The sequence below is a fragment of the Alligator mississippiensis genome, chromosome 1 (genome assembly GCF_030867095.1).
Source record: "Alligator mississippiensis isolate rAllMis1 chromosome 1, rAllMis1, whole genome shotgun sequence".
Taxonomy (NCBI): domain Eukaryota; kingdom Metazoa; phylum Chordata; order Crocodylia; family Alligatoridae; genus Alligator; species Alligator mississippiensis.
This window is the reverse complement of record NC_081824.1, coordinates 181,436,620-181,456,831: the sequence shown is the minus strand read 5'-3', so window position 1 is coordinate 181,456,831 and position 20,212 is coordinate 181,436,620. Positions and strand designations below refer to the sequence as shown.

At 45.0% G+C, this 20,212-nt stretch overlaps 1 protein-coding gene across 1 annotated transcript in view; it reads left to right on the top strand.

Annotated features, from left to right (window-relative positions):
• Positions 1 to 746: 746 nt before the first annotated feature.
• FBXO28 (F-box protein 28) overlaps positions 747 to 20,212 on the top strand; it is a 32,803-nt gene continuing 13,337 nt past the window's right edge. The window contains exons 1-3 of the mRNA XM_006276639.4: positions 747 to 1,050; positions 11,127 to 11,236; positions 13,914 to 14,052. Coding sequence (XP_006276701.4) covers positions 805 to 1,050; positions 11,127 to 11,236; positions 13,914 to 14,052 — 495 coding nt within the window. The 5' untranslated portion in view covers positions 747 to 804. The remainder of the gene's footprint in view (positions 1,051 to 11,126; positions 11,237 to 13,913; positions 14,053 to 20,212) is intronic.

The window sequence follows — 20,212 nt, the reverse complement described above, 5'->3', positions numbered from 1 at the left end:
GGCCCCCCCGCTATGTGGATGTGGACAAGTTGGAGAGAATATAGCAGAGGGCAATGAAAATAGTTGAGGGGCTGGGGAACAAGAGTGGTGAGGAGACGCTGAGGGAACTGGGCTTATTTAGTGTGGAGAGTAGTCTGATGAGGGATAATAGCAGCCCTCCAAGCCTTGAAGGGGGCTCCGAAGAGGACGGAGCGGGCTGCCGACAGGGCAGGACATGGCAGGCCAGGGAGCAATGGGCTCGCGCTGCAGCAGGGGGTCTGAGGGTAGAGATGAGGGGAGCCTCTCTGAGGCGGAGGGCGGGGAAGCTCTGGGCCAGGCTGCGGAGTCTCCTTGCTTGAGGGGGTGTTGAGCCGGCAGACAAAGCCCTGCTGGGGGCAGACAGGTGGGGCTGGTCCTGCTCGGAGCAGGGGGGACTCCATGCCCTCCCAGCAGGGCTCCAATTACATTGATTCTGGGGCGATCTGCAAAAAAAAATGGGGATGCCCTAATAAAATCGCCCCGCCCCAGGTTATGATTTTCAAATCTCACAGAGGAGCTCTCTCTCTTATGGGTGGGGCTCAACTGCCCCCTAACAAGAGCCCTGCCCCTCCCCGACCCGTGCGCTGACTCCGGGCCGCGCGACCTCAGCCATCGACCCCCTCCCCAGGGGGCGGGGCGAGGGGCGGGGCCAGACAGGAGGGGCTCGCGCCGAGTCCTTTAAGAGCTCCTCGCGAGGGGCGGGGCCGGAAGCACTGTCACCGGAAGTGCCCCCTCCCGGCGTGGCGGCAGTAGCTGTGGCGGCAGTGGCAGGGGACAGAGCCGAAGATGGCGGCGGCGGAGGAGCAACCGCAGCAGCAGCGGGCGCTGTCGGAGGGGGAAGGCGGCGGCGCGGCGCCGGCCCCGGGCTCGGGCTCGGCGCGGCTGTCCCCGCCACCTGCCCCGCAGCCGCCGGCGGCCCTGGCGCCTGTGGATCAGCCGCCGCAGAGCAACACGCTGGTGGGGCTGCCCATCGTGGCCATCGAGGGCATCCTCGGCTTCCTCTCCTACGACGAGACCAGCCAGCTCCGCCTGGTGAGCGCAGCCCCGCGCCGGGCCGCCTCCCGCCCACCCCTGCCTCCTGGGGTCGGGCAGGGCCCGGCTGCTCTGCAGCTCCGGGTTTGCAATGTGCATCTCCTGCCGTGGCGGGCGTGGGGGAAAGCCAGCTGCCTCCTTCTTTGCAGAGGGAGAGGTGTCCGCCGGGCCCTGAGCCGCTTTCCGCACCGGAGCCGTCTCCCAAAATGGATCCCGCCCAGCGAGGCTCTGCTCCCCCCTCCCGGGTCCAGCCTGTGCCGTTGCCATCCTCCCCACCTCTCGTAGTGCCGCAAGCTGTAGCTCCCCAGGCAGGAGGAGGATGGAAACCTGCCCCACAGGGGTTGCTGTCTTCCCCGGGCAGGTGCCTAGTTTAATGTCCCCTGCCCCGGAAAAAACACCCTAGTGTGTGCATAGGCAGGTGGGATAATTGGTGGGTGAAGCCAGTGCCAGGCGGGCTTAATGAACTTCTGGGGAGCAGCCAGGTAGGGGGAGAAAAGCGGCTTCTGTAGTCCTGCTAAATCTGAGGTAGGGAGAGCTTTCTGGTTTAAGGCCCTGTAACTAGGCACAGGGCAGCAGACTCCAAGGTTATAAGGAATTTGGGCAATGTTTCCAAAAACAATATTTTGAAAAATGTTTTCAGTATCTTGTATAGAAATCTTTGGGCAAGAGCTCTGTCCAGGACTAAATGTTATGATCTTTGGTAAATACCTTTCTAGCACGGGTTAAGTTCAGCTGCAGTGGGTTTGTGGCTTGTTTGGGGTTTTTTTGGCTTTCTTTGTTTTGGGGGAGAGAGTGATATTTCAAGTCGGCCCAACTGCTAAGAAACCTTAACACCTTGGAACGCTGAATCTTCTCTCTGTCAAGATGTTGCACTCTTGGAAATGTGCATACTGTTTAGGGAGACTTCTTTATGTGCCATAACTGTGAGAAAACATTGGCATTCCTGGGATCCAGGCCCTGCTTTCAATTCTTCCACAAACTTCCTAGGTGACATTGCATGAATGATACTGCCCTTGTTGTATCTGTTTTCCTGCTTGTAAAATATGACTAGTACTTGGTTACCTCACTGCTTTGTCTGCAAAGCTAAATGTAATTAATGGATGTAGGTACTTCTGGCATTCTTGGTTGAAAGGCCCTATGGAAAAGCAAAGCACTTTTGCTGGGCTAAAGAGGATATTTGTAATAGTCACCTATCTCATTGAGAGAAATACAAGTATTTTTACTGGGTGGGTCCAATGCTGGGTATGCTAAGATTTTTTTGACAGAATTTCTCCATGACAGCCACCAAGGGAAGTAGTAATGAAATTGTTGGATTCTTAAAACAAGGTTGGATAAAGGATTGACAGATGTGCAATAGGTAACAATGCTGCACTGGATAGCGAATAAATAAAATAATCCAGTGGATTTTTCCATCTTGAATTTTTTGATTCAGTGAAGGTAAAAAAAATAAATCCTTTATCTTTGTTCTTTTTCAGGGACTCACCTCGGTATCTGTCAGTAGAGAAATGCTTTCAGAGAAGCTTTTTTAAAAAGTACACATCTCCAACCAGCCACTGACATCAAGAATGTCTGACTGCTCCCTTTCTCCTACTCTTGCAAGAGTGGAAATCCAGAATCATTTGCATTCACCCATTTGAAGTTATATAAGGGGATTGTTCAAAACTAAAATATGTTCAGTCACCGATCCCATTGAATGCAATAAAAAGGAATTATGAGAAGACTTATCTTTAATGTTGTCACTGTAGAGCCAGTTCCTGGCATGAGATTCTAATATTTATGTTGAATTTCTCATGGTGTCCAAGAAATATAAGTGGAGCCAGGCTGTATTTCATCCTTAAATTTCTAAGCAGGTACTCAAAGCATTGTGAGGTCCTTTCCAGCCATACTTTCTCATGATCAAAATGGAAGTTGTCCACCCTGTTCTGATGCTTTTAATAACGGCAGTGGATATAATAGAGGTGGATGTATTTCTATTAAATTCTGACATCCTGAGGTTTTCAGTCTTGTTGCAACACACAATCATTTTCAGCATCCAAGCTCTGTGGATATATATTGATTCCAGTTGCATACCTAAGAAAGATACTCTGCAGTGAACAAGTGAGTTTAATGTTGCTCGTCTTGCAGTTTTCAAATCTCATGGTCATGAAGTAAATGTAGCCAAATAGTTTTCTTCACAGAATACCCACATTCTGGGTGCGTCTACACATGTGGTTAATTCAGAGCAATAAACTCTGGAGCAGTTTGAGCCATAGTAAATTACTCCCAGTTGCAGGGTCTACACAAGTGCCCAGGACAGCAGCAATTTGAGTGGAGTGGAACAGTTTATCCAAGGGATGCTCCTGTCCTGCTCTATCCCAGGCTCCAGGTGGTAGCTGTCAGGTGGCAGAGGAGTTGGCTGGGGTATGAGGGTGCTGAAAGTGCTGAGTTGTGTGGCTAGGTGGCAGGCAGAAGTCTGGCCCCTGCTGCCTGGGCTACCTGGGCACAATTTATACCTGTGGTCAACATTTAATGGCATGTTTAATGGCAGTAAATTATCCTGGCCTAGTTAGTACTGTCCCCAACAGTGCTATCTTACTGTGATGTAAATTAGTTTACTGCAGCCTAATACTGTCACACATGTAGATGGTAACACTTTCCTCCACAGCTAATTAGTCTACTCTGCAGTAAAGTACATGTGTAGATGCAGCCTCGGAGTTTAATTTTGCAGAAGGGAGGATGCTTTCAGAGATGATCCTGATAAACTAGACCTCATTTGTCATTAGGACATCGAGAAACGAATGGAATTATTAACTGTGCTTTCATGCAGTGAGTCAGGCGTCTCTACATAAATTGCATCCGTCCCTTTTTTCTTCCCCCCCCCCTTGCACACAGCACTCTGGAGAAGAATAATGATGTCCTAGTTTCAGTTACCCTCTTGATATCTTTGGATCAGTCCCCCAGGGGAGATACCATCAGAATCCCAGGTGAGAGATGATATTGGAGCTAGAGAAGTTGAAAACAGGCTGGTTGAGGAGATGTTTCAGAAGAATTAGCAGATAGGATAGCGCTAGCAAATCTTTTTAGTATAAGAGGAAAAGATGGATGTAGGAACGCAAAGGGGACATAATCTATTGTTAATAAAGCTCTTTTGTCATTAAGAGAGAAATACAAAGTATGTCCTGCTTATGATGATTGCTGTCAGGCAGGGCATCAGCCATGGACACATCCATCCACAAGAAGTCCTCACCATAAGTCAGTGGGCAAAAAGCTTTCTAATATACTTGAAGCCATTGCATATAAAATAGTCCTGAACGAACTAGGTGATTGAGCAGGGACATAGATTTAAGTTAATGGAGAGTAAACAAATAGGTATTCAGAGTACAATTCAGTAATGAAGGAGTATCTTGTATGATCTTTCTGAACTGAAAGATGTAGTTAGGCATGTTAGTCTGAAGTCAAGTAACTTTAACCAATTCCTAAGGTATGTGTATATATATATAATGCTTGTTTTAATGTCTTATGTATAAACAGCACAAGCTTTTGTGAGCTGCAACTCTGATGAAGTGAACTTCAGCTCATGAAAGCTTGTGCTACATATACTGTATCTCTACTTTGACTAGTTTATAAGGTGGAAATCTACCTTGCTTTTTTCACAGTAAGATATTAATTTTAAAGTGCCCAAGTTTTACTACAGTCAAAGTAACCAAGAGGAAAGCAGCGGCTGATCAGCTTCTTCCAAATTAGTTTGCTCTGGTTACCAAGCTATGGAAAAAGACAGTATGAAAGGAAGGGTTATTGGTACCCTGAGAAGGTTATTGGTAATTTGATGGATTTCAGAAAAACGTTCTGCTAGGATTCAAGATTTGATTAAAAATGAAATATTAATAGGTACCACTTTTCTTCTATGAACTGGTTATGGGAGGAAATGTGACTGTAGATAGAATAGAGAACCCAGGGTTTTGTTCCTGGCTCTGCTGCTTGCATGCTGGGTGACCTTAGACAGAAAAATGAAGAACCTGCCTAAATTTCTCCATCTTTGAAACAGAGATAATACTTACCTCCTTTCTTAAGTTGAATTTGATGAAAACAGGAACACCTTACTTTTTTATTAATAATGTTCTGGCAACTGGGTTCATGAAAAGCATTCATGAGTCCAGAGCCTTGTGAAGTGGCACTTGGATGCTAAGGAAATGGTCTACCATATTTACTTGAATACAAGATGACCCTGAATATAAGAGAACCTCCCAAATAATTAGATTCTATATATGGAAAACTTATAAATTTGTTATCATTTTCCAGGTGTATAATCTAATTATTGGAGTATTGTCTTGAATTCATCTCCCTCCTGCTACTACAGCAGGGAAAATAGTGGCTGGGGGTAAGGAGTTAAGTGGGCTACTGACCCCCCCCCAACTTCTTCCCCCCTGCTGCAACCTTCCTGGCCACCTTTACTGTCAGACCCTGTTCAGGCTCTGTTCCTTTTCCAGGCACAATGTGGAAGTGAGCTGCATGTGAAAGAAAAGTGCAGGGCACAAGGGCAGAAATTGCAAAGAGAAACAGGAGACTGCTGTGGGTCTAACTCTGGACCCCAGCCCTGACTACTGCAAACTTCAGTACAGGTACTCCATAAACACTTCTGAGCGCTACTTTTGTACCTACTTACACATAATACAAACTGCGCTCAGTATTAATCCAGAGTCAAAAGTCTCATGCTTCACCATATAGGATAAGGAGCCACATGCTGTTTAGCCCCCATTTGCGACTGGAACCAGGTGTTCTTGTCACAAGTCCTGGGACCCTCCAAAAATGTATGTGCCGATAAGGCACACAGAGGACAGACCCACCCTAATCATGTGTGACAGGCTGAAGGTCTAGGTGACAAAACCTCAGTTACATAGGAGTTTGACGTTTGCCAGACAATTAAGACTTGTGAAGAAACAGGAATTATTGGAAATGGGAAAGAGGCACTGCTAAGCTGTGGGAGTGAAGAGGAAGTGTAAATGTATTTGATGTAGTAGTTCACCATGACTTGAAAAAGAGTTGGCATGGAAGGGGACTGAGCACAATGGGCACTATACTTATTCAGATGGACTATGTTAACCTAGCCTTGCGGAAGGCTTCCATCAATGCATTTGCCCAATATGGGGCATGTGTATTCTGGGCATGCTCAGCATGGGCTACATTCCCTCAACTTCATAGTTGGCTTCCAAGACTGAGCACATGCTGCTTTTTATGATAGCTGGTGTATTTAATGGGGGAGTTTCCTGTGATGTGAACGTAAGGGGCTCTCCATTCCTCCCCAGCTCGGCGATTGGGCATGTGGGGGACCCCTTGTGCCCCCCCCAGACCCAGGAGGCACCAGTCGCCAAGCCAGCAGGGCACGGGGGAGGCACCCCCCTCCCCTCCCCCAGCGTGCCCCCTGCTTGACCCAGAATTGGACCAAAAGTGCTTTTGGTCCACTTCTGGGTCTGCTGCTGAGCGCACTGGGGAGCCACCCACACTCCTGTGGGATGCTCTATGTACCCCAGCATCGCAGCATTCACAAGCCGCCTGGTACCTAGAGGTATGTAGAAAAAACATTTAAAGCTGTGTCTATGTCCAAATCGACAAATCTTTCTGAATCTCTCTGAATTGATTTGGAAGGTTCCGATGTGATTTGGAGAGATTAAAGGGTCCTCTGATTCGATCCGGATTCAGAGATCTGCCCGCTGAATCAAGCTGAATCTCTGCCAAATCAAATCAGGGACCGAAGCTTCGCACAACCCTATTTTTATGCCATTCTTTTAAAATGGCATTTGTTATCCAACTTCCTACACCCCCTTGCCACTTGCAAACATTTATATGCAAGTGTATGGTATAGGAAGATGAATATACACATGCTGTTTTAAAAGAATGGCAATATATATGTATTACTCAGATGGCTGTGTGGAAATAAGGTCCAGTTCAAGTAACTGCCATAGCAAGTGTGATTTAGGTTCAAGTAATCCAGGCCTGATGTCCATGTTACTCGCACTTGCTGAATACAAGGTTGTCTTGAATTTTGGCCCTCTTCACAAACATACCATATTTTATAAATTGTGCAACACACTCGTGTGTGTGTGTGTGTATTCAAACATGCAAAAATGGAACGAGCTGGACACTAGACCCTTCACTTTTTCAGAACAAAGAGTTTTAGTAAATCTATGGTGGTTAGTTTTACTTCTGTGCTATTTAAAACAAGACCTTGATGATATTTAATAAAATGGCTCAAGCTTACTGGAAGCCTAATACAGTAAAATCATACTCCAGGCTGTGGTGCCAAAGTGATCAGTTATTTTGGGTTTGGGCTCTGCATCGTATCTAAATATTTTGCATGCTTTACGTCCCATATGACATTGCTCCTGGGCAGATTCTTCTAGTGAATATTGAAAGATACGATCTACAAAGGAAAAGCTACTAGTTTTGTCTGATTGTGTCACGAGTTCATCTGTTCTGCAAATAAGGTGAAGATATAAATTGTATAAAATCTTCCTTTGCTTCATGTGGTGACCTTAGAATTAGAAGGAATAATATCATTTTTCAGTTTTCTTTAGATTTTCACATAGGTTTGGAAGAACTTTTGTAAGCAATATTTGTGCATAGCACATTGAGGTAGGCTTGGATTTTTTCCCTAGTCTTGGATAGAAGAAGAAAAAGTCTCTTGTGAGTCTTGGTGAATGTGCTCATAGCAAATTTTTGTTCTTTAAACTGAAGGGAATTGTCATGTTTTTATTCAGGTCTCCTGTGCTCAGAAAACTCTTGAACGAGTGGTGCAGACCATTTCAAGCCCAGTTAACATGATTTTGCTTGCTACTGCTGGCCTTTGTAGACACAGCAAAACACCAAAATGTGTTCAAGCTGTTTGAAATTGCAAATCCTTCCTAGATAGAGCCTAGGATGTAAAATAGGAGCTTCAGCCTGAACTTTAATAACTCTCGCTAGATATGACATTTCTTTACTTAATTGGGTTAGTATGAAAAATTCTTATCTGCCCAGTCACTGCTTCTATCTTAAAATACTAAGTAGAAGATTTCGAGATGTGATATAGAGTAATTGTTTGTTAATCAAGTGAAGGAGGATGAGCAGTATCAACTAGTACTTGGACTCAAACATTTTTTCTTAGTTGCTCTTGGCACTCATGATCCCATTAGCATTTAGATTCAGCCTTGTGATAGTTGAGCTCTTATTTTGGTTTTTCAAGTTCCTGTATTTTTCTCTGCATAGAGGTACTGGAATAAGTGTCCACCCCCTGCCCCCTCTCCCTGTAATGTTGGTAAACATGCTATTTTAAATAAAGCTATCCTTAGTACAGCTTGGATTGCCCTTTAAAGCCTACCTCTTGGGTATTATCTCAATACACTGTTGACAGTGTTTGCCACTAGATGTCAGTATGAACTTGATTATGAATATTGGTTGAGTGATTCTGTTTACAACTGTTTCAGATTTTCTATTTTGTCAGTCCTGCAATTGTTGAGTTTATCCCAAATCTGGTTGGTGCTAGGCTTTTTTTTTTTCCATTTATAGTAACACAAGTTTGCATCATCTCTTAAAACAATTATTTTTTCAGCTACTGAATCTTTTAATAATTGCATTAGTCTATAGATGACTCCCTTCCTCTCTTAGATTTTGGAGAGATTGTTGAACAAATATGGTTAATTAAACATTTATTCTCTTGAAAATTAAAGGGTGATGTTTGTTTTGGTCCAACTGAAAATTGTAAAGGAACGGAAACTGATTATTTAGCCGGCTCCGGTGATATAGTGCAGTTTTCCTTCCACTCAATTAGTATGTTGATGGTTTTCCATGTTATGTACCAGAAATACTTCTGTTCCTTGCATCTTCTTCAGTTGTCAGCAAGCAATAATGTATAGACAACCTGGGAAGGTGTACCTTGTTCTAACTCTTATTCAGTTATCCATTATACTGTCTGCAGCTGTATTAAAAATAATTAAAATGTGTGCATATTCATGATTAAGTTTTAATGGACAAATTGATAGTTGGTTGCTACTTACTCTTTTCCATTCTGTTAACATACGGAGAACAAATGCTAGCTTTTTAAGCCTACATGTCATTGTCTTATAAGTTAACCAATACATTCTTTTAATTCAGAGATGCTCAACCCCATGGGCTGGATCCAGCCTGCAGCCATGTCATCCAGCCTTCAGACCCAGAGGGAGCCCTGCAAATTTGTCAGCAGGGGAGTGGCAGCAGCATTAATTGCCACCCTTCAATTCTGCTAAATTTTTGGATCTGTGGGGACCCCAGCAGACCAGATGTATGCTAACTCAGGCACGTGGGGCTGGGGTGGTGCTAGGCTTGAGCTGGATGTTAGGCTGGGATGGCAGGAGGCCTGAAACATGGCAGCAGGGTTGAAAGGTTGAGCACCACTGTTTTAACTGGCAACCTTCAGACAGTCTGGAAGAGAACCTTTTTCTCAAGCCTGTAGATGGGTGGGATATCACAAAGGCTATACATATTGACTGTTAAATATTTTAATAGGATACTGTTCAGAAAATACTTTAAACTTTGATTTGAAAATCCTGAGTCTGTGTCCCAGGAGATGAATGCAGCCTGGTATATGGTATATAATGTTCCAAGATAAATAGAATAGGGCATAAGAGTTTAGGTGAATAGTACAAATTTATACAAGTAGTGCTTAAAGCTAACTTGCTAGTTCATATTCATAGGAAATACCGATTGCAGTTTAGAAACCGACAAACCAGAGAATTCAAAGTCAAGGCTGATTATTTTCTAGTCTTAAAGGTTAAATGTAATGGGAAATTCAGTTAATCCTAGAATTGTGTGCTCAGTGTCCTTTCTAGCCAGGTTGTAGCAGCTCTTAGAATGTCATTTTAACTTTAAATGGTATTTTAGGAACAGAGACTTTTAAAAAAAAAAGTATATTTAGAATGTTTTCGTGATTGATGTCTGGGGGGAGGGGGGGGTTGTAAATGAACATTTTGTGCCAAGATCTAGACTAATACTCTTTGTTCTAATGCCTCTCCAATTGCTGTTAACACATCCTATTGCCAGAGATGTGCTGAAATGAACAAGGATACTGCTATCCAAAGTAACAGGACATAATATTCTTTACTACAAACTCCATTATAAATGGAAGAAAACACTTTGCTGGAGAAGAATCTTTCTTATGCTTTGAGAAGTCTTTAGTGGTGCTATTTTAGAGTGTATACCAGAGTTGCTTTAATTCTAATTCTGGCTCTGTTGTAAATCAAAAACTTGCTCTCTGTATATCATGCTTTTTATTTCAATTTGTGGCTTTTAGTGTTTTTTGCCATTTTTGAGAGAGCAAAGTATTTAGATTCAGAACCACTCTAGGGTCTGAGTGAGTGTAACTTCTGTTGAAGTCTATAGGAATTGTGGTTTCTTAGAGCATGGCAGATTTGGCCTAGTGACCTTTATGAAAGGCCACTGGCGATTTACTAGTAACAGCATGATTTTTAAGTCAGATATTTGGAAATCGCTCTCTGGGCGTTCTTGGACATCCTTTGTCCAGGATCCATGAGGTTGGGGTGTCTTGTCCATGAAAATGTGTCCTGTTCAAGCAAGTGATTTTTCCCACAGAGTCTTACTCTAAGGTTAGCTTCTGTGTCCCTTTGAACTCTCCTTAGTTTTAAATTTGGAGCATACTATTAATTTGAAATTTGGAAGTGTGGGGAGGAGAGAATTCCCTTGTTTCCTTAATTTATTAAAAAAGTCTCAGCTTTTTTATAGAAAAGAGTATTCCAAAAGAAGAGAGTGGAAGGTCCTAGCTCTTTGGAATATCTTGACAAGATTACTAAATAGGGATGTCACATGAGGCTTTCCATTGAACTGCAGCTAACATTTTGAAGTGACGAAGGAAGGGATATAGATTTGAAAGTGAGGGTGCTGTTGTAACAAAGGATCAACAGAAGGCAAAGAATTGTATGAATGCTTAATCCAATTCAGTGATGTTTTGAAATGTAGAAAGAATAAAAAACAATCTTGCACTACTGAGCAAACAAACAAACTGGCTAATCATGAGGAAAAAAACCCAGGAGTTTTGTCTGAGACGTTTTAAGTTTTCTTTTTTAATATAGGTTTGTAAGCGAATGGACTTGGTCTGCCAGCGAATGTTAAATCAGGGATTTCTGAAAGTGGAAAGATATCACAACTTGTGTCAGAAACAGGTTAAAGCACAACTTCCAAGGTATGTGCAAACTGCAATTTTATATCTCAGATTCTGTGTTCTTCTGAACAGTTCTTTCTGTGTAAAAGCTAAAACGTTAAATCTTTAACTTGAATTAGCCAGTTAAATTTAAAATGTTTTTAATCTTTTAACTACTTGGAATGTTTGTTTTTATTTGTTGAAATGTTGTAGCTTACTGCAAAACCATTTAGCTTAACCCTAAAGCTATTCATCTGCATTGTCTTTATATCCTGGCTTTTACTTTACAGCCTATCGGGAATTGGAGTGCTCAGAGGCAATGCCCCTCATACTTGAACAGAGAAATAGTGTCTAGTATTCAGAAGCAACTCCTCTAGCAAATCTAGGCGCTATGGCTAGTTTCAGAAGGAATCTTATCTCTAGCTGCACTAAATAGACTTCCTAACTACCTGCAGTATGAGGGTCATGTTAAAAACTTTTAAATTTTAAAAAATCTGAAAAGCAAAGATTCACTTGCATATTTACTTACCTTTGTATCTCCTTGAGCTAAGGACTTAACTACTGCATCATAAATACAGTATGTGTTAATAACTTCTGGGGAATTGGAGCAACAGCATTGGAGGACATCATTTGTCCCTAAGTGAATGAGATCAGCAGCCTCTTCCTTCTGAAATGTAATAAAGCAGTCAAGCTTAATTGTCCTAATTCAAATTGACTTCATATTACAGGTACTGCATTTAAAAAAAAGTCACTGGTTTTCTCAGCTCAACTGAAGCTTGAGACTGAACAGCTCTGCTCTACATTGCAGTGCCAGCTAGAGATACCCGAGCTAGCTGGGGTACCAGAAGCAGCCTACCTGTGTTAGCCTGAGCAAACTGCTGCACTAAATTTGCACTACTTTAAGGTTATTTCAGGTAACCTGGGCAACATGCTGTGCTAATGCAGCTAAACTGTATTTCCAGTGTCTGGTACACTACTAATGACCACTTACATGACCCTTTATCATACAGCATAGATGTATGCTAGTTTTTATTAGTAGTGATATTTCTTAGGTCAGTCACCAGAACATAAATGAATAGCAATAGCACAGTCGTATTGTAGCAGTTGGCCAATAATGGAGCACATGAATACCTTGAGAATATTTTGTTTTTTAAAAACTAAGATGCTTTAAACAAGGGCTGTCTGTTAATCACAGTTAATGTACACGATTAACGCAAAACAAATTCATGCATTGATTTTTGTAACGAGCATTAATTGCACACTTCCGTTTTGACCGGGGTGGGCAAAATGCGGCCCACCCCACCCCCTCTCCGGACTTGGCCTGGCAGGGTGGGCCAGTTCTGGACCAGCTGGAACCTGCATGCACAGATCCCACCCCGGCTCACCCCGTGCCTGCTCTGGACTACATGCTGACGCTGAGCAGTGGCAGCAGCTGGGCAGAAGCTGCTGTTTGGTGCAGGGGAAAAGCAGCCCCTCCCCATTGTTGCTGCTGGGCCCTTTTTGCTGGAGCTGCCCAGAGCCCATTCCAGGGCTGCCCTGTGGCACCTCTCTGCTGCTGTCACCACTGCCTCCAGACCACTTAGCCAGGCAGCGGTGGCAGTGCAGAGGAGCCACAGGGCAGCCCACGCGTGGGCTCTGGGTGACTGCAGGAAGAAGGGCCCGGCAGCAGCAAGAGTCAAGGGGGGGGCCTTTTCCTCTGCACCAAGCAGCAGCTTCTGCCCAGCCGCTGCCGCTCAGCATGAACAGGTAAGCTTGGAGTCAGGCGTGGAGCAGGCTGGGGTTGGGGCTGTATGCATGGGTTTTGGCTGGTCTTCTCCAGCCAGCGCAAGTCCAGAGTGGGTGCAGGGCAAGCCAGGGTTGGGGCTGGGGCTCTGCGCTCTTGGTGGTGGCAGGGGAGGGTGCATGGGCTCCAGGCTGTTGGGTGGAGGGGTGGTGACTGACTATTAACGGTGCAATCAAAATTGTGATTAATTACAACTATTTTTTTATCTTGCAGTTAATTGCGATTAATTTTTTTAATAGTTTGTCAGCCCTACTTTAAGGCTGCTGACACACATGGAAAAAAAAAATCGTGCTTTACCAGAAGAACCAGTGCATTAGTTCAACCCAGCTCCACATCTGTATAGATTGGGTGTTTCAGGAGGGCTTTATGGTGCTTTTATCAGCTTTTAGATCAAAGCATCAAAAAAGCCACTCTGAAACCGCCAATCTGTACAGCTGTTAGGGAAGTCAGTTCCAGCTAACGTGATGCCTCTTCTGGGTGTGTACTGGGCTTGGCACAGCGTACCCTGAGTTTAAAATTAAACACTTTTTGTTGTTTTTTTGTCTGTAAGCTGTCTGTGTGTACGGTGTAGCTTTAGGAAACCCTTTCATAGTAGTGATGTTAGGAAATCCAAATTTGACTAATAGGTTTACCTAAAAATTACTTTAGATTTTAGCCAACAATGTCATTTCTGTTCCCAGCTTACTCTTGCCATCTGCAGCAATCTCTTCATAAAGACTCAACAAATGGAAGTGGCTGCATTGTTTCTAGTCACAGTAGGTTAATGGCCATGCAATTCAAGACTCAGAACCTCTGAAAGACATACTAGTGCTGCCTATAGGATTGTGATTTAGGAGAATTTAAAGCCCATCTGTTGGAGTATGTTTCATTTCTGATAGCTTAAAATTGTTAAATCATCTCCAGTGTTGTATAATGCTTTCTTTGCTTCCCTCTTAGACGAGAGTCAGAAAGAAGAAACCATTCTTTAGCTCGTCATGCAGACATTCTTGCTGCTGTAGAAACTAGGCTTTCTCTGTTAAATATGACTTTCATGAAATACGTGGATTCCAATCTTTGTTGCTTCATACCTGGAAAGGTAACATGTAACTTTATGCAATTTTATGAATGTATATTGTGGAAAGTTAGAACAATTTTTTGGCAACAAGTTATTAACTGCCATAGCTACTTAAAGTAGCACGCTTATTACAGTGAGTTAGTATAGTACTGAAAGGGGCACCCTGGAAAGAGATGCTTGTTTGTGTTTTTTTTCTTATTATTTTTATTTTAAGTTAATAGTCCAACTTGGAAAGTGTCTGTCTGTCTGTCTCTTCTTTTTAAATTGGTATATCAGTTCTGAATCATGGATTGAATAGTAAATTTGTTAGATCAAATAAATATATATTTAAATTATTTAATTTGTCTAGGTTTGGGTTCATTTTACTATTCATAGGTGTCCTGTTTGGACAACTGAACACATAAGATTTGACTTGCAGTGTGCTCCTGTGGGTAGGGGGGCAATACTGCATATACAAGTGTTACTAATTTAAACTTGCCTGCATGCCCCAAACTGGAGGCTGTTTCTTTGCAAAGTGCTTTCACAAATATATGTTCCTAATGCCATAGGTCATATATAGTTTTTTTTTTAATGAGTTTTATTTAAGAAAACAAATTTAATAACTTTTTAGTATGTGAGAAGTATTTTACAGGTTGTTTTTTTTTAAGGCAGAAGTACGGTAATCAGTTACTTTACAATGCCTGTAGCACCTAACTCTGAGTGATATCCTACATAATACAAGGTGTTGGTTGGTATGTCAAAATCCAGGAGTATTGATCCAGGTAATACTCATTACTATGCAATTAAATTGCACTATAATGTCTTTTGTGATTAGATCAAGCAAGTCATACAGACACTTATCATTAGAAATACCATACATCTTTCCATCACTGTCGAACAACTTTGAGTGTGTTTTTCCATTATTATAGTATTCGAATATCTCTTAAGCATTAAAGATTTAATTCTAATAGTGTGTCTGAGATGGGTATTACCATTTTACAGGCATGAGAAACTTGTGGCATACTTACATAAATAAATTGTTGCAAGGTAAGTGAGTGTTTGAATTAACAGCGTGTTGGTTGTAGCTGTTCTGTAGTAATTACCGTTGTACAGAATCTCCCCTCTGTGCTACGTGCATTACAGATATTCTAATTTTGGAGGGACAGACTACCTTAAATTTACCCTGGGGTAAGTGTGTGTGCACAGCCAGTTCCTGCCAAGCAGCTAATATGTTGTTAGCTGGTTACCCTAGCTTACATGTTTGTTTAGCTGTTGCAGTGAGTTACTCGAGGTGTGTCAGGAAGAATGGCACAGCTGGAATTTGAATCCAGGTCTTCTAAATATTAGCCTAGTTTTTTTGCTCACTAGTTAATCTTTCCTACTTCACTTCATACTCTGAAATGCTTGTGGAGAATTAAGAATGAAGTCTCTTACTGGATTTTGCATTTTTTCCTCTAGAGTGGCAATACTGACAGTAGTTCAGGATAGCCATATAAACCCAGGAGTGCTGCAGGGTGCTTACACTTGAGGTATGGTAGGATAAATTGTTGGCCTAAAGTGTAGGTGTAAGCAGGTTTTCTTGCCTGCAGGCTTCTCCAGGTGGGCTTTACTCCCTGAGGAGTTTCTCAGCCAGTCCATACAAATAACATTTTAAACCAACAAAAGAAGCAAACAAAATGTTGTTGTCCTATCTTGGACACTGAGAGGAGACCCATGTAGCTCTGCTCCTAGCACAGCAGTTTGGTCTCTCTATGCAGCCAGTAGTTCATCCCGCTGCTTGCTTCTAGCTTGCAGCTGTTCCCTCAGTTTGCTGCCTTGCTACATCTTTTTGGGGCTTCTAAGCTCCCTCTGATCCACTCCCTTATCAGCAGGGATCTGTTTCCCCTTAAAGGAGAAAATCATGGATTTTCCCATTTAAAGCAGAAAAACCTGGGAAACTCTGGGTTTCCCTTGTAGGCTGGTAGCATTCCAGCCTGCAAGGGGCTGCTTAGGGCTGGGAGGAGTAGGAGGAGGGTGATCTGAGGCAGGGGGTACCATGTGCATACATTGCATGTGGCAGCCAGGCAGCATGGTGAAGAGCAGTTTTTTGGGGGGAGGGGGAGAGAGATTTTGTTTTAATTACAGAAAAACATGGATTTTGGAGGGTTTAATCAGAGAATTTAAGTTTGTTTTTTTTTTAAATCAATTTTGCTTAAACCAGCAAGTTGCTTAAACTACCAGGACCAAGATAAAGCAGCACCTATTGGTTCTTGGTTCCAAGGGCCCCACTGTATTTACCACAACAATTCAAAAGGGTTACCAACTATGGACAGGGCCATTAGTGGTGCCTGGCACTTGAGCCACACCTACAAAGCTCAGGGCCTGTATATCCCTTACCTACATGGAGATTTACATAGGTTCTCTGCTCCAAGGCCTCTGTTTGGAGGTCAGAGAGCCCAGACTATGTATACCTACAGTCCATCTGTGAGAAGTTCCTGCACCAGTGGCCTGGCTGTCCACACAGAGAGCTCCCTTTTCCCTTAGCCTAGCACTGCTTCCTGGAGGGGATCCTCTTTGAATCCCAAACCAGTGGTCCTGACACTGTGGAGCCTGCCCTTATGTCGTTGGAGATCTAGGTGGGATTCCCACACTGAGTGTAGGATTTCTAGCCGCTGGTCCTTAGGCTATAGGTCCTCCCCACTTTGAATTTGTGCCACATGGGAGCCATCCTCTTGACACAGCTGGGTATTTTCTGCACTCTCACTTGGCTTCCAGAAAGTTTTCAGCAAAATGGACTGCCTCTTCAAGATTAGCAACCTGATTTTGGCAAACATACTTCTGGGCTCCCACCTGCTGAAACTGTTCTGGGATTATCAGCTCCAGTTTCGGCGGCCAGGTGCACAGGTCTGAGAAACTGGGCAACTGCTTGGGGCCAGCAGTCTGAGTTAAAAGGCTCTTCCCATCTGCCTCTTCCATGAGCCCCATGTGATCTAAAATGACAGCCTTGAGGGCATCACAGTTTCATGTGGCCTGAGCTTGTAGGGCCCAGTAGGCTGTCTGAGCTTCCCCTTTTAAGTAAGGGGCTGGTTTCTGGAAAAACCTCAGGCTTATCAGCAGGGGTCTGGGTTTTCTGTTTCCCACAGAAAAACAGAAAACCACAGATTTCCTGCTTTTATTAGAAAAACAGATTTTACCTTTAGCAGAGAAACCTGGGGTTTTCCTGCTTTTGCAAAGAGCTCTGCAGGCTGGCAGAGTTCCAGCCTGCAAGAGCTAATTGCAGAAAGGGTGGGAAATCCTGCCCAGAGGGGAAGGGGGAGGGAGAAGGGGAAGGGTGGGGCCTAAGGTTCTCACCCACTTTGGATCAGGCTCAGTTTCCTTCTGGGAGCCTGAGGTAAGTGGGGTGCTGGCGGTGGGGGGGGGGCGCGTGGCGGCGGCACTGGGGGGGGCGCGGGTAAGCTGACTGGGGGCTGTGAGTGGTGTGGTATTGGCCCGAGCGGGCTCCGTGCCTCTGTGTGCGGCTTCCCTGAAGGACCAATACCGCGCAGCTCCGCGTCCACATGCTGCTGGCCAGGCACTTTATTGCAGGAAATTGGCTGGGGGCTGAGGGAGTTGGGAAGTGTTGGGAAAAGACATGGAGCATCTGGCTGGCAGCGTATGGACCCAGAGTAGCACGGTATTGGCCCTTCAGTTCAGGGAAGCCACACATGGAGGCACGGAGCCCACTCGGGCCAATACTGCACCACTCACTGTCCGCATGCCGCCAGCTGGTCTTTTCCTAACCTGTCCCCGCTCCCTCAGCCCTCAACCAGTTTCCAGCAGGAGTGCCTGGCCAGTGGTGCGTAGACTGCTGTTCCCCGCTGCCGGGCTTCTCTCCCCCAGGGCTTCCCTAGCCCAGCAGGTGTGACCCAGCACTGCAGACAGCAGTAGAGTCACACAGGGATCCCGTTGCTGCTCAGCCCCTGTTGCCCTGGCGACACGCCTCCAGCCCGCACGCAGGAGGTGCATCACCAGGGCAGTGGGGGGGCGAGCAGCGGCAAGATCCCCATGCGGCTCCTCCGTCTCCAGCTGCGCCAAGTGGGCATGACCTGGCCCAGCAAACAGCAGAGGAGCCGCGCAGGGATCTCCCCACTGTTGCTCACCCCGCGCTGCCCTGGTGATGCACCTCCTGCATGCAGGGCTGCAATGAGGGCAGCAGCGCAGAACTGCCCCTCAATGAGGAGATCCATGTGTGGCTCCTCTGCTCCCTGCTGGGTTGGGTCGTGTAGCCGCCGGACCTGGCTGCCTTCCCTTCCCCCCAGGGCAAGGCGCCTGGGACTTCCCTCCTGTGCTGTGCGGCCCTGGGTAGGAAGGCAGCCAGCTCCAGTGTGTGGGGCTTCTCTCCTGTGACGTACAAGTGTGGGGGCTGTGCATGTGTGGCAGGGAGTGATGGTGACAGACTGCCCAGCAGAGGCTGCACCCCTCACCACAGTGAGCTGCACCGCTCCAGGCACTAGTGCCTGCACCAAGCGTGAGCGCCCTCACCTGCTGCTGTTGTGCCATAGGGGAAGCGCCAGGGGCGGACCCCACATCTCCCCACCCTCCCTCACACCCCACAAACATCACACACCCACACCCTGCCCCTCCACTATACAAAACTAAGAATTTATTTTTACATTATTACACAATCACTTCTATATACACAATGCAAACACAAGTTGTGACAAAAATAGTTTTTGTAATAAAATTAAAATATAGTAGGTGTTTGATTTTTAGTGTATGATTTGTTTTTTTTTGGATTCTAAGATGGCACCCTCCCTCCCCCCATTCCAAAAGGAGTATTTCCACAGGGCATGCAGAGGGCTTCACGTGGCAGAGGTTAGGGGTGGGACATCTGGTCCCAAGATGGTGAGCAGGGGCGGAGCAACTGTCAGGGTGTGGGGCTTTTGGCTCTTGACAGCTCACCAAACCTTGGTAAGTGGCCCTCTACCCAAAATAATTGCTCACCCCTGTTTTAGCACAACCTCAGTACCTATTTTCAAGGTAGATGACTGAGGGGCACTCATGTTCTCCATCCCATGCAAGCAGGTTGCCAGACTTCTCCAGGCAGGCTTTTGCTCCCTGAGTTACTTCTCAGCCTGTCCATGCAAAAGAATTTTTAAACAGCCAGAACAAGCATGTAAAGCCCTGTTGTCTTATGCCCGACGCTGGGAGGGACTCCTGTGGCTCTGACCCCTCCATGCAGCCAATAGTTCAGCCTACTGCTGGCTTCCAGCTCGTAGCTGTTCCCTCACAGCGTGCTGCCCTGCTGCTGCTCTTGGGGGGTTTTAAGATCCCAGTCAGCAGCCTCCCCACAGCTGCAGCTACTCAAGGGGGCTGGCTGGCCCCTCTTAACAGGAAAGCCACTTTGGTTACAGTAGGATTCAATCTTTGAGGCAAGGCTGTCTTCCATATACTTCTATGATGGGAAGGGTACAGCTGAGTAATTCTTGATCACAGTTTGCTTAGTGGAATGTTTGAAGGACGCATTGGCATATGTATTTGGTTCAAAAGTGCACTGCTGCCATTTTCTCAGCACTGACATGCATTTTGTCGTTTATATACATGCACGTGCTGGGTGTTTTTAAAAGCACTTGGCACTGCAGCACAAGCATGTGTACAAATGCCCAAGGTGAGCTAGGGCAGTACTGAAGCTAGACCTTGTATGCAAGATAAATGAGGAAGCTTGCCATCCTTTTTGTGCAAGCAGTCAAGAGCCTTTTTATAAAAAGTTTGATTTTTCTGGCACTGCAGCTTAAATGGCCTCTTTAATCATCATCAGCTCAGTAGTACCGAAGCACTGGTGTTCTACAAACCACTCTCCACTTTCAGCAGAAGGGCCTTTCATTTTTTTGATGCAGAAGAACTCCAGGCAGCATTGTGTCCCAGGCTGTGCTTGTGACCAAGAAGTTGCCAGATCTGTAATTGAATTCTTTGATTCATGCCCCCTGAATTGGCGAATCCAGTCCTCCTAAATCTCATTTTCACCCACAGTACAATATGCCTGTGTAACTGTAATGACTGTTTGCTGCACACTAAGGGCTTGTCCAAGCTGGGATGGCAGGCAGTATGTCTTAGCTAGTATGCTCCATCTACCTGCCTCTGGGCATATGATCCAAATACAGAAATATGACAGTGGGGCTGCTCTGGGGTTGTCCCCCAGAAATTGCTCTCGAGCAGTTGCAGAGGAATGTATCCAGGGGACATC